A 26,024-nucleotide genomic window follows, 5' to 3' on the forward strand; every position below is an offset into this window, starting at 1 on the left:
TTTTACTTTTAAAATGTAATTTCAACAGCCAATGTCATTTCTCATATTTTTTCAAGTTAAAATTAAAATATTTACTTTCCAAAAATTTAAAATGGATATATATTTCAAAAAGACCTTAAAAATTAAACTACCTTTTTGTTGTAATTTAAATACACTTTCATGGATTTTTTTCTATTTGGATATCTAGTTTCTTTATTGCATTTTTATGATAATTTGTGCATTATTCACATTACTATGCCTAATGATTCTAAGATTTATTTGTGCATTACTGATAATCTAACCATGTGAAAATAAAGTTTAGGCAAATCAAGATACCTGAACAGAAAGGAACATGAGAGTAACTTACACCTATCACTTTCAGGAAGTTAACCTCTAAGAATTTAGTTTTCATCACCTGTAAAGTAGAGACTATAATAGCACCTACATAATATGGTTTTGGGGAGCATTTGTTGAGTTAACTTAAAGTGCTGAGAAAACTACTTTGCACACTGCAAGTGATGAATGCTAAAGTTTATTATTAATATCGCATTAGCCCCTGGAGAAATTCATGTAAACTGGCTTATTTGTCCACCTATGTGAATATTTTTGTTGACATAATTTTAAAGAACTGGATTTATCAACTACAGAAATAAGTAGATTTTTAAATGGTTGGCCCATTTATTTAAGCCTAATGTGACTTACCATGAGTTCATCTGTTTTATGTAAACTTATTATTATATTTGTACTCGGGGCTTTTAAAGCAAAATGAATAAATGCATTGCGTTTGAAGTCAGAGATTTTGGGTCTGATTTTTGCCTCCAACACTAAGTAGCCTTGTGCACTTGGTCATTGAACTTAGACCTCATTTTCTTCTTCTGTAATGCATACTTGGCAGGTTTCTTGAAAACACGAAATAAGTATAGCCACATAAAGCACTCAGTATAGTGTCACATCAATAGCACCCAATAAAAGGTACATATAATCATATGCTTAAATAATTCTCAAATCAATAAATCAATCAAAACATTTATTGGATAGGATCCACTTTTCATTACTCGCAAGTACAATTTGAAGCCAAAATTATTAAAATAAATGCAATTTTTATATAAACTTTAATAGCAGATGTCACTTGAAACCTCATCTTAGCTCTACACTTGATTCTTCCTCCAAAATGAGAGGGAAAGTAGTTATTCCCTCAACTCCATTTCCATATTCTCTTTTTCATCCTTATTTTATTTCCTCCTGGAATTTCACTCCTCCTTTTGTTGGCTACCATGAATAGATCTATACATTTTGGGACCAGATGGAATAAAATGGGGTGGGCTCATGTATATTATTAATACATTCCTCCTGCCCCCTTCTCAACTTTCATCAGTGTCCATGTACATAGAGACAAATAGTTATGTAATAATACCACCCACATCTGCCATTAGTGTGCCTACATCCTGTGCTACTCATTGTTTTACCCACTTTATTAGCAATAGCCCTGCAAGTGAGTGAGGAACAGAGTGCATATTGAAAACAGCAAAAGAGATTCTATGAGTTTATAACCTACACAGCATCAGGGAAAAATCGAACAATAGTTTTTAGTATTTGTCTGAATTTTGCTTAATGGAGAATAGCATTTAAACAAAGCGTAGTAACCAAAGATATAATTACTTTTTTTTGGAAAATTCCATATGATTTTAAAAAACGTCAATTAGAAGAGGATCATGGGAAATAGGAACTATTTTATCACTAAGAATATTGATTACATAGAGCATTAAATTATTAATTTTGATAATGAGGACCAGCTCCGCTTTTTCCTTTCAGTAACTTAAAATGCAAGTCCAATATTTGGTCCAAATCAAAGTGAAAACGCTGCTCCAAAAGTTTCCCATATATTTTCATTTCGATAATGAATTATATATTTGTTTTAACTTACCTCTTAAAATCTTGCTTGAACCCACACCTTCATAAATATTTAATACATCTGTGTAATATGTATTAAAAGAATCGAAGCTCAGTTGAACGGAAAGCCCTTGGTTTACACTAAAGTAAAAGCAAAAAATAGATCACACTCTTAACAGCTGTCACAACTCTTAATGCATTCTAGAGTTTCAATGCATTTTTCCAATTGCAGTAAAAAAAAAACACATAACATGAGTCAATACTCAACAAAATTTTAAGTGTATATGACAACAGTATCGATAAGTATAAGCACAATGTTGTAGGGCAGATCTCTAGAACTTTTTCAACTTGCATAATTGAAACTCTATGCCCGTTGAACAGTAACTCCCCATTTCACCCTCTCCCAGCCCCTGGCAACCACCATTCTACTTTCTATCTCTATGAGATTGAATACTTTAGATGCGTCATATAAGTGGAATCAAGCAGTATTTGTCCTGTGACTGGCTTATTTCACTTAGCATAATGTCCTCAAGGTTCATCAATGTTGTCACATATGACAGGATTTCCTTCTTTTAATGGCTGAATAATATTCCATTGTATGTATATACCACATTTTCTTTCTTTGTTTATCTGTCAATGACATTTAGGTTGTTTCTATCTCTTGTCTATTGTGAATAATGCTTCAATGAACATGGGAGTGCAAATATCTCTTACGGATCCTGATTTAAATTCTTCTGGATAAATATCCAGAAATGAGATTGTTAGATCACATGGCAGTTCTATTTTTAATTTTTTGAGGACACTCTGTCCTGTTTTCCATAGTGACTACATCATTTTACATTCCCACCAATAGTGTGCCAGGGTTCCAATTTCTCTACATCCTCACCAATATTTATAATTTTTTTTGGTTTTCTGATAATGGCCATTGTGATTTTAACTTTCGTTTCCCTGATGATTAGTGATGTTGAGCACCTTTTTATATGCTTGTTGGCCATTTGTGTGCCTTCTTTGGAGAAATATTTGTGTCCTTTGCCCATTTTTTAATGTTATGTGTCTTTTTGCTATGGAATTGTAGGAGTTCCTTATATATTTTGGATATTAACCCTTTATCAGATATATGGTTTGCAAATATTTTCTTCCTTTCATAGGTTACTTTATGCTCTGTTGATTTTTTCCTTTGCTATATAGAAGTTGGTAATATGATGTAATGCCACTTGTCTATTTTTGCTTTTTTGCCTGTGCTTTTAGTATCATATCCAAGAAATCATTGTGAAGATCAGCGTTATGAAGATTTCCTCTTACATTTTCTTCTAGAAGTTTTGTAGTTTCAGGTCTTATGTTTAAGTCTTTAATCCATTTTGAGTTGATTTTTGTGTATGGTGTAAGATAAGGGTCCTATTTTATTCTTCTGCATGTGGATATCCAGTTTTCCCAACATCATTTGTTGAAGAGACTATTGTTTTTCTGTTGTGTAGTCTTGGCACTCTTGTCAAAGATCATTTGACCACATATGTGTGGGTTTATTTCTGTGCTCCTATTCTATTCCATTGGTCTATATGTTTTTGTGCCCGTACCATAGTCTTTTGATTACTGTAATTGTGTAATGTATTTTGAAATCAAGAAGTGTGATCCTCTAGCTTCATCTTCTCTCTCAAGATTGTTTTGGATATTTGGGGTCCTTTGTGCTTCCTTATGAATTTTAGAATTCTTTTTTTTCTATTTTTGTAAAACAATGCCATTGGGATTTTAATAGGGATTGCATTAAATCTGTAGATCATTTTTGGTAGTATAGACACTATTATATTACATTATTATATTTTAACAATATTAAGTCTTCCAATATATGAACACGGGATGTCTTTCCTTTTATTTGTGTCTTCTTTAAGTTCTTTCAGCAACATTTTGTAGTTTTCAGTGTACAAGTCTTTTGCCTCCTTGGTTAAGTTTATTCCTAAGTACTTTATTCTTTTTGGTGCTATTGTAAATAGGATTGTTTTCTTAATTTCCTTTTTGGATTGTTTGTTGTCAGTGTGTAGAAACACAACTAGGTTTTGTATGTTGATTTTGTATCCTGCAACTTTGCTGAATTCTTATATTAGTTCTAGTATTTTTTTGTGGAATTTTATCATTTTCTACATATAAGATCAAGTCATCTGTGAACAGAAAATTTTACTTCTTCTTTTCTTATTTGGATGCCTTGTATTTATTTTTCTTACCTAATTGCTCTGGCTAGTACTTCAAGTGCTATATTCAGTCAAAGTGGTGAGAGTGGGCATCCTTGTCTTGTTCCTGGTCTTATAGAAAAGCTGTCAGTTTTTCATCAAGTGTGATGTTAACTCTGGGCTTTTCTTTCCTGGCTTTATTGTGTTTAGGTATGTTTCCTCTATTCTTCATTTATTGCTTTTTTTAAATCATAAAATAGTGTTGAATTTTGTCAAAAAATGTTTTCTGCATCTATTAAGAGGATCATGTGATTTTTATCCTTCATTCTGTTAATGCGGTGTATCAAATTGATTGATTTTTATGTTGAACTATCCTTATATCCCAGGGATAAATCTTGGTGATGTGATGGTGTGTGACCCTTTTATTTTTTTTTTTTTTATTTTTTTTTTTTTTTGTGTGTGTGAGGAGATCAGCCCTGAGCTAACATCCGCCAATCCTCCTCCTTTTTTTTTTTTTTTTTTTTTTTTGCTGAGGAAGACGGCCCTGGGCTAACATCGGTGCCCATCTTCCTCCACTTTATATGGGACGCCGCCACAGCATGGCCTACCAAGCAGTGCGTCGGTGCGCGCCCGGGATCCGAACCAGCGAACCCCGGGCCGCCGCAGCGGAGCGCGCGCACTTAACTGCTTGCGCCACCGGGCCGGCCCCAGGTGTGTGACCCTTTTAATGTGCTGTTAATTTGGTTTGCTAGTATTTTGCTTGAGGATTTGTGCATCTGTATTCATCAGGGAGCTTGGCCTTTTGTCTTCTTTTCTTATGGTGACTTTATCTGGCTTTGGTATCAGGGTAATTCTGGCCTCATAAAGTGTTCTTTTTTTTCAATTTTTGGAAAAGTTTGGGAATAATTGGTATTAATTCTTCTGTAAATATTTGATAGATTTCACTAGTAAAACCAGCTGATTATGCGGCTTTCTTTGTTGGGATTTTTTTGGTAATTGATTCAATCTCCTTACTAGTAATTGGTCTGTTCAGATTTTGTATTTCTTCATGATTCAGTCTAGATAGGTTGTATGTTTCTAGGAACTTATCTACTTCTTCTAGGTTATCCAATTTGTTAGTGTATAGTTATTCATAGTAGTCTGTTATGATCCTTTTTATTTCTGTGGCATCAGTTGTAATGCATCCTCTTTCATTTCTGATTTTCTTTATTTGACTATTCTCTCTCTCTCTCTTTTTTTTTGTGGCTAAGGAAGATTTGACCTGAGATAACATCTGCTGTCAGTCTTCTTTTTATATGTGAGCTACCACCACAGCATGGCCATTGACAAGTGTTGTAGGTCTGCGCGTGGGAACCTAACTTGGACCACTGACGTGGAGCACATCAAACTTAACCATTAGGCCACCAGGGCTGGCCTCTCTCTTGTTTTTTTTAATCTATCTAAATGTTTGTCATTTTTGTTGACATTTTCAAAAAAAACAACTTTTAGTTTCATTAATTTTTTCTTTTGTTTTTTTTATTTCCTATTTTATTTATTTTTGCTCTAATATTAATTATCTCTTCCTTCTCTTAACTTTGGGCTTAGTTTGTTCTTTTTCTAGTTCCTTGAGGTGTAAAGTTACACTGTTCATTTGAGATCTTTGCTCTTTTTTATTGTAGGCATTTATTGTTATAAACCTTCTACTTAGTATTGCTTTTCCCACATCTCATAAGTTTTAGTATGTTGTGTTTTGTTTTCATTTGTCTCAAGATATTTTCTAATTTCCTTTTTGATTTCTTCTAAGACCCATTGATTGTTCAAGGACAGTGAAAGGCTTGCAGGCTGCTTTTCCAGTAGTTCCTACTTTCTTGCGCCCTCTGGTGTCTGTATGTGGCATTTAAATTCTCTGTTTCAATGGCAGCAAGCTACCCCATTCTCCCTTCTTCTCTGCAGCCACAAGGCCTTGAGAGTGTGCTGGCTAATCAGCTCCTTGAGTTATGGGAGACAGATACCAGTCCGTGGGACAGCCCTTGGAATAGCTGGAACATTGGAAGCATACTGCACTTCTCTCCCTCCATCCTGAGGGAGAAGACTTGAATTGTGCACTCTATCTCAATCATGCCAAGCCATACTGGCCACAGCAAGCCGCCCTGCTCCTCTTTGTTCTCAGCACCCCTCAGGCATCCAAACTATGCTGGTTCCATCAGTGCGAGACAGAAGCTAGTCCCTCAGGCAGCGCTTGGAAAAGCTGCAACACTGGATGCATGCTGCACTCATCCCTTTCCCTCCAAAGGAGAAGCAGTGAGCCAAGACCAGACATTTTCCTGGTGCTGAGTTGTGCTGGCTTGGGGAGGAGCTCACAGGAATAAAGTGAACTTGATCTTCTTCCCATTTCAATGCACCTGTTCTTGGCTTTGTGCTCACCTGCGGTACTGCAACTTCCTAACAGGATTCTGGATTTCTCATGAAGGTATTATCATTGTTAAATCTGTGTTTCTGTGGGGGGGGAGGAAAGTTTCCTGTTGTGCCATATTTCTCTTGAATGTATTTTAATAGATATTTCAAACTGGTTTTCAGATAAAGTTAGGCTCAACGATTATGCTTAAATTATACTGTGAAAATAGCAATTTATTTGCAGTATAACAAAACGGAAAGAATATGTACATAATACTATCAAAAGTCAATTTTTTTAGTTGGATAATTTAATTTTTTTTGGAAGTAAGACCAAAAAATCACCTAGGAAACATGCCTGGTGTGGCAATATATGAATATTTCCTCATTGGAAACAGTTTTAAAACTAATTACTTATAATTTACATTATATTCACTTACTGTATTTAGGTATTTACTTTAAAAAAATCTCAATAAGCATTTACTTTTAAAACAAGCAAGATTAGATAAAGACACTTTTTAAAGTATCTGAATTTTGATCAGGTGCCCCCACCTTTATGTAGAGAGGAAACACCATGTTATCCATACCATTGCAATTGTTAGTTACATACCTAATTGTCTGGCCTACCAGAATTTGTATGACTTAAAGATGAGATTAATTTATTCACCTATGCATTCTCAATACTTTGTAGAAACTAGTACATGCTTTTTGATGGAAAACAAAATTAGCCTATGTAGCTGCCATTGTAAGAGAACAGAAGGAAAAGTGTGTGACAGGTTCATTAGAAAGTTTTAATTTGATATTTAAACACAGGATTTTCATTTTCAGATAAATTTTGGGAAAAGATGTCTAGGGCAACTTCTATCTACAACTTCATTGTCCCATTGAAGTGGTAGGATCAGAAATGTTAATAATTTCTGAGTGTTTTGGAGGGACCATGTTCCCCTGAACTCTTCAGAAGGGAAGAGGGCTGAAAGATAAAGCAGAGGCATGGGTGATAATGTCTAAGTTGGCTGAGGACTGAAGAGGCTGATAGTAGTGAGAGATCTAGTCTCCAAAGCCAAGCTGGGGATTGAGAAGTGACCTGGCCTCAGAGGCTGGCCATGGAGGATGATGGGTGACAAGGCCTTCTGGCCAAGGGTGTGGCAAACTTGGATTTTCGGTAAGTTATCAGTAGTACCTTGGCCAATCTGGAAGTTGAGGACGTTCATTGCAAGTGTAATTAATTTTGGAACTCTAAAGATCATGGTTGGGAAATCTTCACTTGTGGCAAGAGCTCAGTTTTGGCAAACACTGTACTAGTATCCTGGTCAGGGCTGGAATTTAGTCTCCAAGGAGTGGAGTTGACGACATTGAAATGGCAGCTACTAGCAGGGTAGGATTAAAAGACATCACAGACTCAATGTGTTGGACTCGATCAGTGATTGGTTCCAGGGAGGTAAGGTCAGAAGAGGGGTGGTTGTTTTTAAAGAAATATTGACATATGGACCTCCACCCTGAATATCAGATTCAGCAATTCTGGAGTGGATTCTAGGATGTATATTTTTAAATACTTCAAGAGTGATTGTGATGTGCTCTCAGGGTTGAGGGCCACTGGAGAAAGATAGGTAAATGCAAGAAATGCTACGCTCATGAGCTACTCTCAGATGTATTTGGTAACCACAGGAGGTTGGTAGGGGTAAAAGGAGATTAATGTGAGGGAGCAGCAGATCTTCCCAACCCAGACTGAGAAAAGGAGAGCGAGGCAGCTATTTATATAAGTAAGTTCCACTTATATATGGTAGTGGCAGCCATTTACGTAAATTTCACCTCTGTTAGGTCAGTTCAAGGACGGGGGTAGTGAGCCTGTTGGTGAGACCATTAGGGAATCCAGCATCAAAGCTGAAGACAGAGGAAGAAGAAATGAAGCAGTCTTCGGGGATGATTTCTGTTCTTTTAATTAAAGTTTTGGTATCTCCAGGCAAGACTATAGTGAGTTCTTCTTCATGCAATGTTGTTTTCAAGGTATGAAGCCAAGGGATGCAAGAGAGGCTCCCTAGGGTCCTTTGTGTTAAGGAGTTTTTTACTTTTTCAAAAAGATAATTGCAGGAAGAAGAGACAAACAAGTGCATACTGTTGTCTACTTTCTTCTGATTCACAAAAGCTGACTCACTTGCAATGAAAACACAGGAATTTATAAAGTAAGATTAATTATAGGATATAATATCTGATGTTTTTATAGTATTAGACATCATTGTTACCTTCTGGTTTTTTGAAGGGAAAAGGTATGTTTCCAAATGTAGAAGCCAGATTTGAACTCACCCAGACTGTCACCATTACTGACAGTCTTAATATATGACATTCTGCTAAATGTAGTCCTAATATAATTCCAAGGCTGGGCTGGTCTAGCCCAAAATATAGTTTAATTGCATCTTAAACATTTCTTCACTATTTAATTGGCCTTCTAAGCTTGTAGGAAATGTCATGGTCTTTCTCCCCACTTTGATCACCATTAGGAAAAATAAGCTATCAGGTACAATGAATCTCTAATGCAGTACTCAGTTTTGAGAAGACAAAATACTTAGATTATTTATATGATTAATAAAATCATAATTTCATTGTGAAATATAGTATTTGTTTAGGGCAATATTTTAGATTCTTTTGGTTTTAAAAATAATCCCTGCACTAATGGTGGATTTCTCAAAATAGTTTTAAAAATTAAGTAATGGAAAATGAAGTAAAAAGAACAGAACTATATAAATCCTTAATTAACATAGTATGATTATTACAGAAATGATATTACTATTATAACAAAAGTTTATTGTGTTCTGCTTACAAGGCCTCCCTGTAAATTCCATCTAGCTTTATTAAGAAGTGGATTTAACAATTAAATTATTTTTAATTGGTATTAATAAAATTCCAAAGATTGCATGAAGAAATCACTTAGGATTCATGTTCTTTCCATTTTCAGGGGAAATAATTTAAGATTTCTCTAAGACTTTCTGCTGACATTTTAAGTAAGGCATAGACTATTTTTCATTTTGTTTATGAACAATGCTAATAGCCATTTATAGATGCTTCTTTTTAAATCTGATGTGATTATATTGAAAATAATATCCTTTAAACTGGTTAATTTTTTACTTGGCAGGTAAGCTGCCATTTTTGACACAAAATCTTATCTTTGGCACACGTAACACGTTATCTAGAGCAGGAGAAGAGAGGAAATTATGCTCCTAGTCATCACATAACTTACATGGGGCTGAGTCCAAGATAGAAATTATTTAAAGAGAACAAGATGTTTTTCTTTCCCTGAATAATGTCAAGTAAAAGTGTCTAGAACAATCTTCCCTTCTTACCCCATCTCATCTCTAGGCTACGGCTACACAGGAAAACAACCCTTGTGAATCGTTACGGGGCCATTTCCTACCATTTGTCTGGCAAGAACCTGAGGCTCTGCCTTTCAACCTTCTTTAATCAGCTGTTGCACTGATTCCACTGGTTTTCTTGTGAGTCATCACAATGATTAAAACTATTATACAGTAGGTCGGACTGGGAAACCATAATCCCATCCAGCTGTTAAGACAACTGAACTGACTAAAATGTCATTTCTCCAAGAGAATTCCATAGAACATTTACACTGACTACTTTATGGGGGAAAATGTTTAGTGGCTTAATAGGAGATATATTTTGAGGGGAGATTTACATTGCATGTTAACTTATTTAAGGCTATGAGAAGCCCTGTACTTTTTTTCTTTTTAAGTTGTAATGAGTTTATTTCAGTATTCCTTATATTTATTTGAGTAAAAATTATTTTTCCCTTGAAATATCTGGGAAGAACAACAGATACCACTCCTCTATGAAAAATACTTAAATAAACATTAAGACAGATCAGCCATCAGAAGTTTGATTATTTTGATCATCATAAGGATGGAATTGGTCAATTGAATTAAGAGCTTGGGGGTCAAATATAGTAACTAATTCCAGTGTTATTCAAGATATAGCAAAAAGGATATATATAGAGGGTGTTCCCAGCTCTCAATCTGCCATGACTAAATCACACCATAGAAGATTTTCACACAGATGTTGGCATAATGAGAAAGGAACCGTTCTGTAGCCTGGATGAAGGTGACACGAAATACCACTTCTTGCGATACACAGACACACATGTGTGTTGTTCACCTTGGCAGCACTTGATTTGTGCCAACTATAGAAAAAAAACTTGCTACAGAGCCCGTTAGACGGCCCATTTATTAGACAGTATTGCTCATAGGACAGAATATCTTTGCAAAAGATTAAGAATGAGAGAGAAACTACTTGAACAAGTTATCAGTTGAAGGCTTTGCTTCATAGCTAACGAAATTGATTGCTAAAAAAATAAATACACTACTCAAGGTGGTAAGACTTATTGCATCACAGAAAGACTTTATGACTTAAGAACAGGAAATTGAAGATGGCATATTACCTTATAATCCACTGGCAAACAACACTCGATGTAGAAGACTTTGGATAATTGGCAGCCTGGAAGGACCCAGAAGATCCAGTCAACAAAAATCTCCCATCACAAGCTGTGGCTGTGAAAAAATGGCAATTAATGTTAGACAAAAACAGTTTCGAAGGTTAATCAAATGAAATGGGATTCAAATTGGCTAATAAACACTTTATAGAACCCTCATGACTGAATCTGTATGAGACTAGTTTACAAAACCGAAATGATCAAATGGGAGCAGATTAGATGTCATGTTTAAAATCTATTAACTATTTTCAAATACTCTTGAACAGCCCATCACTGAGTTCTTTAGAAAATCATTCCATTTCTAAACACTCACACTGAAGCTATATTTTTAGTATAATCTTTCATATTTGTAAGGAAACAAAATATCTAAATTATAAACTTCCAATTTAGACAAATAAATACTAATTTTTTATCTCATTTTCCCCACTAAATTGGAGGTAGGGTGAATTTCAAATATGTGCACTAAATGCTATGTTCTCCTGAAATTGATTAGACTATGGCCAGAAAATGGTATGTAGGGTGCCAGAGGCCTATTGAGAATTTCATCCATCCAATCTATTGCACTCTTTGTTTATTTTTTCTTTTTTTATTTATTTATTTTTTTGTGAGGAAGATCGGCCCTGAGCTAACAGCCATGCTAATCCTCCTCTTTCTGCTGAGGAAGACCAGCTCTGAGCTAACATCTATTGCCAATCCTCCTCCCTTTGTTTTTTCCCCCAAAGCCCCAGTAAATAGTTGTATGTTATAGTTGCACATCCTTCTAGTTGCTGTATGTGGGACACGGCCTCAGCATGGCTGGACAAGCGGTGCGTTGGTGCGTGCCCGGGATCTGAACCCAGGCCGCCAGTAGCGGAGCACGCGCACTTAACTACTAAGCCACGGGGGCGGCCCTGCACTCATTTTTTAAACCTCATTACTCTTGCTCCTTTTGTATGACTTGCTATCTAGCTCAATATTTTCATTCAATATTCCTGAATATGTCTTTTGCTTTCCATAATTACTCATCTTCCTCTTTTAATTCTTATATCATATTTATTTCATATACTTCTCTTTAATGTCATGCATTGTTAATTGTCTTTAAGTTATATCTGAATCGTTTCTAATTAGATTAAAATCTTACTGAAAGCACGAACCAGGAACTATGCCTTATAGCTTTTTGTCTTCCTGTTACACTTGCTATGTATAGTATGTGTTAAAAAAAATAAAGCCCATTTGATTTTTACAATCTTTAGCTTTTCTTAGATTATTTTCTATACACTCAGTTACTTAGTTCTGTTGATACCATATTCTAAAATAATAACTCCTATAATGTGTCTTTTTCATCCTGGTAGGTTGTTAATTCCTCATACGGCAGAAGCATTGATGGAGGGTAGAGAAATCAAAGAAATTTATAAAAATTAGATTACTGCTCTTGGAATCTGAGTGCTAGAATAAGCTAATCCTAAATTGATGGATGGAAAAGCCCATTGTAATACTACACAGCAATTCTATCAAGTTACAAAATTGAACAGCACACAGAAATCTTGATAAAAATCTCATGTTTTTGGTTGACTTTTTGCAATTTTTGGTATTTGTTTTTAAAAGCATAAAAATTACTTTGGTAAATAAATTTTAAGATTCAAAGTCTGTTGAAGAACAATGACCCAGGAATTAATTGCGTTGGATTATAACTTGATAGCCTGATTCCCAGCAGTAGACATAAAAACAACACAAAACAAAACAGAAAACTGAAAACAGAAAAGATAATAACCCAAGATGCAAGGATTAAACTCTGAACAATGTGTCACAGACTTCAGGAAAGGAAATAGAGAAAATCGTGGCTTGTCGAGAGACACTGAATCTCCTTACGTACAATACTGGAGCAAACAAAGACAGTTAAGGCTCGTTGGTATGATTTGAAGATAAATGGTAAAATGTGACATTTTAATGCAGAGCTAAATAGTTTTCTAGATAGAAAAGACAATCTCCTTCACCCTCCACTCTGCCCAACACAAACTCTGCCAAAGATATAGGACAATTAATCCCTTAGCTTCAATGATCATAAAAGTAAGAATAGTATCAGTTTGTAGTTTAGGTGATATACAGAGTCTTTTAATCACAGTCTATCAAGAAATGTATAGATTCCAAGATTATAGGCAGCATAAGAAAGTCTGCTGCCATTGAAGGTAGTTTATGTTTAGGGGAAAGAAGATCAGATGCATTCAGGATGACCATAGGCAACAGTTTCTTTTAATGAAGTATAGCAATCAATCTTACCAGACCTAAAATATAACTGTTAGCATTGACGGAGTGTTTACTATAGGCCAGCCATTGTTCTAAAGTCATTACATAATGTATTCATGTAATCTTAAAACAACCTTATGAAGTTACAAGTGGGGAAACTGAGGCACAGAGGGGTTAAGTAACTAGCATAAGTTTTCCCAGCTTATTGACTTTGGTGACAATTCAAAGTCAGGCAGTCTTCCTCCAGAGCATCCTGTGTTCTGCTGCCTAACACCACAATATATAGAGTTATCACGATGACGTTGCCCACTGTTTGAGCTGAAAAGCGGAGAAGGAGATTGTAATTGAAACAAGAAACAGGAAATATAAAAAGAAGAATTTCAGCATTCTTAAAATTAGAATATAGATCACGTTTGCAATAGCATTCCACAACAAATAGGAGGAAGCAAAAAAAGATACAGTGAAAAAGAGAACAAAACAAGACCGGTTTAAGAATTTGTAAAGCCTATTTGCAAAGCTGTTCACATTTTAGTAATTCTTCACATCTGTTCATTACATATTTGGGGGAAAAGGTATCAACTGCTTTGTGCTGCGTGACAGGATTCATAATTTTCCAAACAGCTGAGTTATGTCCCTGGTGGCAGAGACTGTTGTATGTCTGCCACATTCTTTTTCAGTCTCTTTCCAGGCACCTGAGTAGACTGCACTCCCCAAATTGGGGCCATGTGACTGAGTCTGGTCAATAAAGTCTTGTGGAAGTGATTGTGTTTATTTCCAGATGCAATTTCTAAAAAGATCTTCTGTAGCATTCTTTCCTTGTCTGTCAGCAGGTTGCAAAGAATCCAGTGGAGGACTCTGGGGAAAGGTGCTTGAGGGGAAGTAGCCAGTATCCCAAATGCCTACAGAGAGCACAGCTCCTTGTCATCTTTCTTGGACAGTGACATAAATAAACTGTTATTGTATTAGATTACTAAGGTTATTTACCATAGTATTTAGCCTGTCCTAAAGAATATATTCAATTTGCCTGTCCAGTTTTCTATGAAGTTGCTGAGTTTTAGTGGGAATGGATAATCTACAGATCAAGCTCTACTCTAAAGGACCTTTGGTGAATTCCTGCATGCAAGTGAAGATTAAGAAGAATACCCTGAAGACATTTAAAATAAAAATACAACTTATAAAAGGAAACTTTAGAATGCTAAAGTATTATTATTTCAAGACATAAGCTTGTTCTAGGGGCTTTCTCATGCATTTTTTCATTTAATTTCAGGATGTTTCCGGAGAACCTAATTTTACATAAGACGATAAAGCAGGATAGACTTTCAGAAAAACAGATATAACCCAGCAATGGATGAGTAGGATTACTGGGTGCTCAGGATTATAAACTTTTAGACTGTACAGTGCTTTCCAGTGCAGCATCAGACGAAAGTCTGAGTGGGAGAGAAATGAGCCTGTCAGATAATAACAGCCTTTCTATTGCCCTATCCAAAATGTTGCCTGTAGTGGGATAGGATTCCTAGGGGTATGTTCTGAGGACCCGCTGAGAGCTCCCTCTGCTGGTTCTATTTACTAGCTGTGTGTTCACTCAGGGCATTGAATTCTCAGGATACATACATCAAACATGATCTGTGCCCATCTACCCAGGTCTGTTGTGCACATACACATGAGGCATGCAAGCAATCTATGGAGACACCTGCCAACTTCCAAATAGGCCTGAACATTGCCCTAAAGGTGTGAGTCAGCATCTTTTTTTCTCATAGGTCAGCTAAAAAGTGAACTTTCCTGCTGATGCAATTCTGATCAGAAGAGAAAAACAATTTCAAGAAATTTTGGTTCAGCTATAGTCAGCTGTAAGTTGTGCCAACCTAAATAAGTGAAGATTAAAAAAGGAAGCTCTGTGAGGAAGTCAACATTAATATGACTCTATTAATAACACAAACTAGAATTAGAGCTCACAGCTGGAGGGAAAAAGAGAGAGAGAGCGCCAAGGTCAATTTCATATAGAGAGAATTCTCTTAAATTAATTTTTCTGTGAATACAGATTGATGGACAAGGGCTTTCACGTAGAAATTATGCTATTAGAAATTCGGGTTGGGGTTAAGTGTACTAGGCTTTTGGGCTCCTCATTATTAATGATTAAATGATGGATAAAGATAGAGTAGTTGATTGATTTGTCTACTTCCTTATTCCACAAAGCCTTTAAATTTATTTTCCAAAATAGACACAGTGTTAACTTTAAAATACAAATAACGAAGAGAGTCAAGAAAAATGGAAAATGAGGATCGAGAGACTTAAGAAAGTTAGTGATATGTTGATACTAAGGTTAAATTAACACAAAACCTCCATCATATTGAAAAGTAATAATGCGGTTTTAAATAAATCTTTAAGGCAGAGTTAGAGAATTAATGCACTTCTACTACTGAGGCTCAGGTCATGAGTTTAGAATGGCTCAGAAAAATAGTTCATGGCCTTATAACTTATTTTAGGACAAGTGGTTACACTTACTTGATACTTCTATGGTTATTTTTTGATACGCACGTCTATGGTTATTAATTTATCACGAAAATTATTAAATCCATGACAATAAAGACCAAATAGTAGGTATGGTGCATTTTCTGATTATTCAACTCATCTTACATATTTCCCCCATTTAAGGCTTTTGATGATCACTATATAGGGTAAAGTTTTTGTCTAACTTTGACGTACATTATTATTTTTGAAATATAAATCAACATCACCTTTATTGCCTCATGATGGCACACTTGTTTCATATCCTCCCTGAAAACGTTTTGGAAACTGACTGAAAACCATAGCAAAAAATGAATGTTGCTTTCTTCTCCTTTGAGTAACTTAGTTATATAAAATAGATTAAAAAATATTCTGCAGCCTATACTTTATTCCAATATGCTCTGAGTGCACTTCAAAGTATGTAGTTAAACTTTGAAGGTTTGAATTTTATCCAAGAACGTTTGAATTGGGATTGCTTAATAGGAGCCTCTTTAGTCACGTTGCCTTTTTTTGGATTGGTAGTGGGAAACAGACCAACTGCCTGTCTTTTAAAGTAGGTACTGAGTGGATAGGCAATTTTTTAAACTTTGGTTCTTATTGGAGCATTCATTTTCAATTAACGTCAAGCAAGAAGGGCAAAGTGTAACAAATAATAGAAGAACGAAGTGTAGCAAATCATAACTACAGCCTTTACACATTTCAGGATCAAATTGTGCCCGTGGTCAATTTCAAAATTGATCATAAACCACATCAAAAAATTGTTCAATTCATGCTTTCTGTTTAATTTTTCAAGAACAAATTATAGGTTAGAATTATTCAAATGGTTCTTCACATTGCTTATCAGTGTATATTTACACATAATTATGTAGTAATCTTTCATATATATGTTACCCAGTTGTAAAATGAAGAAATAAGCCAAAGAATGAATATATTTAAATCAGTTAGAGCCATGCTTGGAATATAGTAAGTACTACTTAAGTGTTAACTAATAATAATAAAGTCATTATTAACATAAAAACGATGCTAAAATTTACAAATAAAACATGGATGTTTTATTCATCAGACATTAAGATCTTATTCATAACTGGTTTCCATTATTCACAGAACTATAACTCAAGTACACTTCTTATCTATTTGTTGTTTCTATGCCAAAAGGCAAATAAAAGCAACAAACAAAATTAAGGAGTGGTAATCACTGAGTTAGGAATCATTAAAATGGCAAAAATATATGACTGATAATGACAAGATGGTGAAAAAACATGAAAAAGTGTGCAAATTCATAGTAGTTTCAAGTAGTTTAATAAGAGATGAAAAATAATGCCACTCTCTTCCCCTATTCATGACAGATATTGCTAATCACAGTATCCTTTCCATAGTCATCAAGTGGAATTCTGCTCAATTAATGTTTACTATTGTGTGATAAAGTTTAGGAAACTATTAATATAATTATTTTTAAAATTTTGTATTAAATTATAATCATGGCTGTTTGGATATCTCATTCTCTAGCACTTTCTGGTGTCTGAGGAGTTAGTGTTCGTATGTGTGTGTACACAGGGAGGAAAGATGAAAAGTAAAGAGGGGAGAGAGAGTGAGAGGAGACATTACTTACCACAGGTTTTATTGTCTTCATCAGAACCATCTGGACAGTTCAATTCTCCATCACAGAACAAATCAGTTGCTATACACGTTAGAGCATCAGCGCAAAGCTTTGAACCAGACGGGCACTCTACTGAGACATTTCCTTTTGAAAAAAAGATTGAATTCATAAGTTCCTGCATAGTAGATTTAATTTCCCACCAATGAGATATGCACAATGCTTGGATATTATGTATTTTTTTGTCATATAGTTCTTACTTATAATATATATTTCAATTTCCAATAGAAATAGTTATTTCATTTGATGAATCAATCACTTGTAAAAATTTAGAATTTGAAATTTCAAAAAAGAAGATATATATTTCTTCATAGATGTTAAATAGGAATGTTTACTTGTTTATTTTAACCTTAATAAATCAATACTACAGTTTGGACATTTACCTCCTAATGTTGACACCTCCTGGGTGGTTGTATGTGTCATGTGAAGCAATACATTGGGATGTTTATTCCATTATCTGCAGTATCTAGTAGCCACTTCATTAACTTATAAACATATTATTTGAAAATATAGTGGCTGAAGTCAAGGTTTGCATTCTGCAGAGCAAAACTGGTTAACGAAAGCCATTTTATAGTAAGGCAAAACACTTAAAATTCTCAGCACATTGCTGTAATGAGCAATGGAGAAACCCAATGGCTATTTCCATTTCCCTTCAATATCTCTTTGCTTCTCCGGTCAGAGGTTCTTAGCGGGAAAGATGTAGACACGCCCCTAAAGGGTTCTGTGCCACACTCTAGCCAGGATCTGATCAGTTTGCACCACTCAGCCTGTGCAGTCCTTCACCTGCCCTTCTTCCACATATCTAAGTATAGAGACGCACCAAGAAACACATTTTACTTCTAGAAAATAACTCAGAAATTTTAGGTGCAATTCTAAAAATAAGACATTCTTAGATGCCCACTAGATAAAGACATATGTTTTTATCTTTCAAATATTTTTATTTGAATATTTTTGTCAATGATTAGAATAACAATGATGGTTTAAAGTTTTTGAAAAATCTTTAAGCTCAGTAGCTCTTTTTTTGTTATTGTTCTTAATCTTAAAATCAGCACTGCGCTGCCATCTGCTGGGTTTTAAAAATATATTTGATTCTGAAATTTCTCCCTCTGCTTCATGAAATTAATTGGGAAAATAAAAGTGTTTGTATCAATGACTCTACTAAGGTGATAATTAGGAAAATTTATGGATAAGGTTGCTGGGTAACATACACAAATACGTTAGACTTTTGTAATTGGCTCTGACTACAATGGATATAAACCACTGGGAAATTCATGGCTCACCTAACATCTAAAATAGGACAACATAAAGATCAAAGCCATTCCCAAATGACAGAACGCCTCCATCCAAGAGAATAAAAAAAGAACGATAAAAATGGTATTGAATAAACCCAAATGCATATTAAAATTGTTGATGTATATAAGATACTCATCAAAAGAGTCCTTAATCACCGAGTCCCTAATCCATGAAAGGCATAGTGATATTCCATAAATGCTTGATAAATAAAAAAATGAAAAAAAGCATTATTCTAGAAACTCTTTGTCTATTTAACTGTAGTTCATAGAATTCTAAGTATTCAGCATTTGAAAGAATAGATTTGGGGACACGGCTCAGAAGATGTATAATTTTGGTGCTCCTGATGTTTCCCATGGGAACTTAACTTCCTGATGCTTCACATCTCTGTCTGTTGCCTATTGAACTCTATGGTTTGAACCTCAAAACCACACTGGCAAGTGATACCACTTGGGATCTTTTAATCTCTTTAATGATCATTCAGTCACTCCACAAGCATTTATTGTCTCCTTATTTGTGTCAGGATATTTAAGGGATGGAGATACACAGATGAGTAAGGCGGAGCCTCTATTCTTGTGGAGCTAGGAGCTTGGAGTTTAGTGAGAGACTGTTTCACTAATTATTTTTTAAAAAGAGGTATGAGAAAGTGCTATGGGAACACCAAGGATTAGGCAGTTCATTTTTTTCTGAGGCAGGAGTTGAAAACATCTTCACATAAACTAGATTTTGAAGGATGCCTAAAAATGCACCAGGAAGAGGGGTATATGGAGTGTACACATTGTAATGTGACAAGAGCACACCTGTATATGGAAAACAAATGAGTCTAACTTATCTAGATAGTAGGATATTTGAGGAAACTATGGCAGGAAGGGAGTTTGGTGCCAAATTCTGGGGGACTTTTTCTCCTCTGTAAAATGTTAGAAATATTGTTTTTACAGGCAATTGCACTGAAAATTTTTACATATATGTGTGATATGACCAGTCCATGTTTCACGACAATTCTGGGACCATGTGGAGAATCACATGGAGAGAGGAGACCAATTGAGAAGCTGTTTCAATGATCAAGGTGAAAGTTGATGAGGGTTGGAACTCTTGCACTAGCAGAAGAGATGAGACATGGACTCAATTGCTATTTTACAAGTAGAATTAGTGAGCTTTAGTGATCAAAATTGCTCCTGATCAAAGAGAGGTGGAGAAGGGGAGCTAAGAATGATACCTACACTTTCGGGGTGGCCAGTTGAATTACTAGTGGTCATTAGTCACAATAGTGATTACAAGAGGAACAGCTGGTGGGATTAGAAAATGACTCTAGTTTGAAGTATCTTGATTTACATGGGGAAATATTAGGTGCTATAGTTTAAGTTGTACTCTCTCTCTCTCCAGATTCTGTTTCATAAACACTCTTCAGCTGTTTTGGTCCATGAAGAAAGAGAAATTCCTCAAATTAAAACCAATATGGAAAACATAAATATAATTGTTACATAAAGGTAGTGCATTTTAGGATTTTATCAGATTGTATTTTTACCTAGTGTTCTGTCTCCCTCTCATTTCCTTACATACACAAAAATGATGACAATTTCCAACGAAACCATTCATTTAAACATTAACCGTTACAGAAATTAGCCAGATACGAGTTTTTAAAATGACTTTTCATTCTTAAAACTAGAGTTCTTCGACTTGTGGACTAATTTGTTTTCTGTTTTATTCCTTAATTTTTGCTCTGGTATTTCTCCTTTTCTAAGAAGTCTGTACTGTACTTCTCAATAGGGAAATTTTAGGGAGGGAGTTAAGAAATTCTATTTAAATAAATGTACACAAAGAGAATAATAATTGGCTCTGTTTACTAGAAGCTGATCAACTGAATATTTGTTACTGTTATCTTGCATGGGAAAAAGACCTGCACATGTTTTTATATGTATATGGTATTCTATCTTTAGGATATTAATTTTTTGCATATTATGAAAGCCTACCAGTAATTAGTACTACTTGGAATTCTGCAAATGGAAGGTTTCAGTTGTCCATTTATATTCGTATCATGAAGGATTTAGTATAAACTCAAATGTGATTACTTCAGAGTGATCCAAAGTGTAACAATTTCTAGTGATTTGGGGTGAGGAACCTCCTGTGCCTACTTTGTGCTAGGCATTGTGGAGGATAAAAAGACTGAAATCTATTTTTCTTTTTTCTTCCAAATCAGTTACAAGAAGTGTCACATACAAGATAATAATTTGAAAATAATATTTTGGAAATATTAGATTTTTATTTTCCATATTATTTAAATGTGAGTGATAATGCTTGGTGGCCAATGCTGTTTGAGACAAATTAAGCCCAAAATCCTTACAGCTTACTTAGTAGTGAGGCAGAATCTGAATCCATGAATGCCTGCCTTTAGAGACCAAGTTCATTTCACTACACTATTGGAAAACTAGATATCACCTTAAGAAATTCTCATCTACTTTGATAGAACAAATTTAATCTTTTTGGCACGACCATGGATGGTCAATCCAAATGAAATTACAGTGGAAATGTACTTTAATAGTTCTGATATCATGTGTGTAGGAATGGCTTAAATTAGAGGAGAGCACTTAGCAGTATATACATGTTGTTCTCTCAAAGACAGAGACAGAAAAATCCTTAACATCACAATATATTTTGTTTTGGATAAAGTCCTGTGTCTTAGCCTGGGGCAATTCAATGGAGAAGCGTAATTCTACCTTGGCTTCTCTTGACCCAATTTTATGTTCTTCATTAAATTAGCCAATTCTTTCTCTTCAATCCCCAAACCCCTCCACATAGTGGAATTGTAGTAATATTGCATTTTGTATGAGACTGAGAAAGCCCATGATAGTGAAACTTTTGTTTTTCTGTAGTCATTGCCTACACCGTAAGCAACAAAGGACTCAAAGAAGCAGTATTCTAGAAACCCTTCAAGCACGTGAGCAATTGCCCAAAACAGCCCCTCTAGGCACTCTGTAGCGGCCAAGAAATCAATCAGCATAATGCAACCTTAGTTCCCATCTCTCTCCTCTAGTGTTCCAAATGGATTAGTAAAACTTTACGGTAATTGGCAACAAAGGTGGTTGAACAATAGAACACAATCCTCATGAACTTTGTACCGGCTATCATACAAAAATTCTCTTTGGCAGAATTTATAATAGTACTAATGTCAGGTATATGATGCGTGCATTTGTTGATTTTTCTCAAACTCTGTCTCCCAGGCGTGTAAAAATGAGAATAAACTTAACATCCCTGAAAGGCATATTCATAATAAATTACTGCTTGGGAACTGCAGTTTTCAAGTTTAATTGCCTCGTTCCTCTCCATAAATCTATAGTATCTTGCTGTATGAGACGGAAAAATAGGAAGGATGACTGGGGACTCATGCAGTGCATGGATCCAGTGAGAGAGGGAATATAATATTTTGCCACTTACTTGTCTTATCATAATTCTTTGAGGATTGACTAAGGTTGATGGATTAAGGTTCTTCAGTACAGTCTCCAACAACAGGACAACTTCAGAAGTGGAGTTTTTTGGTCAAATAAATGATCAGATTAAATTGAGCATTACCAAGAACAATCTTCCTATTTTAACCTTAGTGTAATTTTTGAAAAATGTTTTTAAAAAAATTATCCAACAACTTTTTTTTTCCTAAGTCAGAAGGGGAAAGGGGGAAGGGACTGAACATTGGTTGTGTTCCTCCTTTGCGCCAGTCTTGAACTGAGGCATTACAGTGGTTATCTGTGTTATATCTCTTTTAATTCTCATGACTACTCTCTAAGATACGTATTTTAATCTTTATCTTTCAGACAATAAACATAAAGTTTGAAAGCCTAGGTAGCTTGCCAAGCACTACACATAGAGTCGTGGGTGGAATTAGTTAATGGTGGGTTCAGTCATGCCTTTGCAATGACTGAGAATTGTATGTTACGTTTTGGTCTTCATTTTGAATCTCAAAATGCTCACACAAAGTGTGAAAGATGCGGCTAAATGTATACCGATCTCATTCCTATAATTTACATGTAGCAAGATTTCTGCTCTACTCCCCAGCAGAGATAAGTATGGGTAGAGTATTACTCCATGCTTTCTGTCCTCTCATTCACCATCTCCTTTGGACAAAGGAAACTCAGCGTATGGTTCAGCCACTTCTGTTTGTTTTTGACAGGTTTGTCTTCAGGATAGTAAAGGGAAAAAACTTGTTTTAAGTCCAAGGATTCTTGCTTTAATGCTGATTTTTTTCCCCCTAAATTATTCCACATTTTTCTCTTAGGACATTTTATACACCTAAGAGGTCCCCAATAACTGTGGGTTATAGGAATCACTCAATGAATCAATAAATAGACAGACAAACAGAAAACAAGGCACTAATTTGATATTTGTTGCTGACTTTCAAAGTTTTAGAAATAAATTTCTCAAAATATATTAAAACTACTTTTACAGTTTATTTTTAGATTAAAGGGTTAGCCACTATCAATCTTAGAAGCATTTTTTGAGAGTGTGTTGAAAGGTGATTTTAGATGCTGTAAATAGTTTTCCACGTTGGAGAAGGGACTATGGGCTGAACATCAGTTTCATTTTTCAGTATGCTGTGCTGCTATATGAATATATCCATATAAAACTCCAGGTAGGCTTATCCTACCATAATAGACCTCTATGGGTTTTAGAGGTGTGATGGCTTGTTTCACAAAGCATTTTGATTAACGATTCATACATCACTTTGCTTTTCAAACATTACACCAACTATTTTCTCCAAGAATTATGAAGTCTTACCCAGAAGGGAATTTATAGTTTCACAAATGTTTTTTCGTTGTATGGATAGAACATTTGATATAAATTCTAATAACACAAATATGGCAGTACTATTTTAGGAGCTGAAGTTCTATACAATATGGCCTTTTTGAGCTCACTTGAAGAGATAAGGGATACACTCGGGCCATTCAACAGGAAGGTTACGTTACAACCAGAGAAGGCACTTCAGTTGACCAGTAGATAGACGAAAGCACAGTAGACAACTACTAACAGAGAAATTGATACATCAAAGATACATACCAGGGGTTGGCACAAAGTAGGCACTTAATGAAAAATTATTAAATGAATGAATTCAAGGCTACTTTGGTACAGTACTGGGATGGCAACATGTACTGTGTTAAGAGGAGAGAGCAAGCATGTCTAACTTTAGGCAGAGAGAATAATCAAAGAGGAAAATCCCTCTCATCTGATGAAACCTGCATCCTTTCTGGAAAACATTTTGATCCCACTGGTGGCATTCTTAGCAATAGGTAATAATCACGGTTCTAATAGACAGAGGACTGGAGTGAGGTCAGATAATCCAGGCATTAGCGTCAAATATATTGTTCACTTTTGGTGAAATCTTAGGTTAAAATTGCAAACTTTTATACTCCAGTTATCTTATCTAGAAAATAGTAATAATATTAGCTGCTGTGTTATCAGATAATTTTCAGAAGCCTAAAACGAAACATAAGTGAAAACTTTTTAAAAATGATACAAATAATATTATTAAAACTGACCTGAATTTGCCAGAGGGCTGCTGGTTGTTAGCTTGTCTGTAAAAATAAATGACATTAAGATCATTATTACATTTTTAAACTGATTATTAGGAATTTATTGTATATTCTTTCTGTTTAATATTTTACCTGAGAGTTTTTTTTAAGTTACTGTGAATTATTGGTATCTATTAACTTAAGAATATGTCATTTGTGTCTGATCCAAAAATAAATCTTTTATGTTTTTATTGATTTCCAGAATTGTAGAGCAGAGTTTTTAGATTTTTGTCATCGTTTATTTTTTTAGGTAAAGAAGATGATGTTTTTCAATGATCAATAACTAAACATAAGGATTCATTAATTTCCTAATGGCTGTAGACTTAAATGTTCTAGGTTAATTTGATGTTATTTGAAATAGAAGCTTGGGACACACTTAGACTATGGGCTTTGGACTCCAAAGGAGTTGCTTTTAGTTCCTGAGTTTGCCACTCAATACATGTGTGAGTTGGGGCACATTGCTTATTACTTATTTCTTTTTAAGTGGAAAAAAATTCTCTCTCTGCAATGTCATTCTGAGAGTTAAATGAGGTGATGTTTGAAAAATGTACTACTTGGCCCAAGTAGATACTTTAAAAAAAATAGATCTTTCAAATATTATAAAAATGGTGATGATTATAATATCAAAAGTAATATCTTTATTGTGTTATAACAATTTACACTTAAAAATAGTTTATATATAAATTTTATATTTGGGATGACTTCTGAAATATTCAGAAAAGTTTTATTATTCGCAATTTATGGGAAGCAGATTTTCAGAGGCGTAAAGAGAGGTGCCCAGTGATTCTGGTAGTTGGAGAAAATGATTAATGTTAAGATTTTCTGATTTCAGTTTAAATGATTTTTTTACAACAGAATAATTTTACATTTTAAGATGATTCAGGTTAATTCTGAAAGTATTGATAACTTCCTAAAGCAAACTCTTTTGATAGTGGTGTGATCCTGATAAGACAAAGTGAATTTCTAAATCTTATGAGCAGTAATGACCAACTGTAGTTAGAAAGATGGGGTGAAGAAAATGCTGGAATAGAGCAAAGTTAACAATAAGACTTAGATTCTCCTTTCCAAAAAGTGCAATACATTCTGAAAATTATCACTTGATTATCTTTTAAACTTTCTTTCTCTCATTCCTAGTGGCCTTATAAATGTCATAACTTCATCTCCAAGGCTGCAAGATCAGAGCTATATTTTGGGATCTCATACGCACAGACACACACACATGCACGCACCATACATGTATACATATGTATATAGAATTCAAAATATGAAAGGAACTTTGAAATTGGAAATGTATGTCCTTGGCATCTGTAACTAGGCATTGTGAACTCTGCAATATTATGAACTACATTATCCCTAACCAAATGTATGCTTCTTACATTTTAAAATGAAGACTAAATGTTTCTGAAAGAGCTATCAGAAAAAATGAATTCTTCCCTAACATCATGGAGTTTGATGATCACCAAGTTATAGTTTTAAAAATGACTTGAGTACTGACCTGAAGTTGTTGCAGGGCTTACTGTAGAGAAATTCTCTGAAGATGCTGGAATAAAGTAAAGTTGATTTGAAGCTTGGGCTTGCAATATAAATATATTACAAAACAATGAGTGCAGTTTAAATATTCACTCAAAGGGCATCTGATCCTTTAGACTTCCCATGGTATCCTATCTCATGCTGAATGTTCCTATTATTATTTGATTATGATACATTTGATGAATTTCTAGAATCTGTATATTCTCCCTGTAAAATTTACCTATACAAAAAGTTTGCTTTATTTTACCTTTGTAAGAAAGATATTTATTCATCATAGTTATATAGAATAATTTCTATTTAAGGCCATAATATAACATTACACACCAGATCTTATCAGACCTAGAACCAATAGTTTGCACTGAAGTATATGG

The 26,024-nt window shown here is 34.7% G+C and overlaps 1 protein-coding gene across 1 annotated transcript in view; it reads right to left on the reverse strand.

Annotated features, from left to right (window-relative positions):
- The window catches only part of TMPRSS15 (transmembrane serine protease 15), a 141,059-nt gene that overhangs the window by 98,603 nt on the left and 16,432 nt on the right, over positions 1-26,024 (reverse strand). The window contains exons 5-8 of the mRNA XM_058522952.1: positions 24,091-24,126; positions 17,231-17,362; positions 10,843-10,951; positions 1,904-2,010 (exon numbers count right to left, since the gene is read on the reverse strand). Of these exons, the coding sequence (XP_058378935.1) occupies positions 1,904-2,010; positions 10,843-10,951; positions 17,231-17,362; positions 24,091-24,126 (384 nt within the window). The remainder of the gene's footprint in view (positions 1-1,903; positions 2,011-10,842; positions 10,952-17,230; positions 17,363-24,090; positions 24,127-26,024) is intronic.

This window comes from Diceros bicornis, chromosome 27, assembly GCF_020826845.1.
Source record: "Diceros bicornis minor isolate mBicDic1 chromosome 27, mDicBic1.mat.cur, whole genome shotgun sequence".
Classification (NCBI taxonomy): Eukaryota; Metazoa; Chordata; class Mammalia; order Perissodactyla; family Rhinocerotidae; genus Diceros; species Diceros bicornis.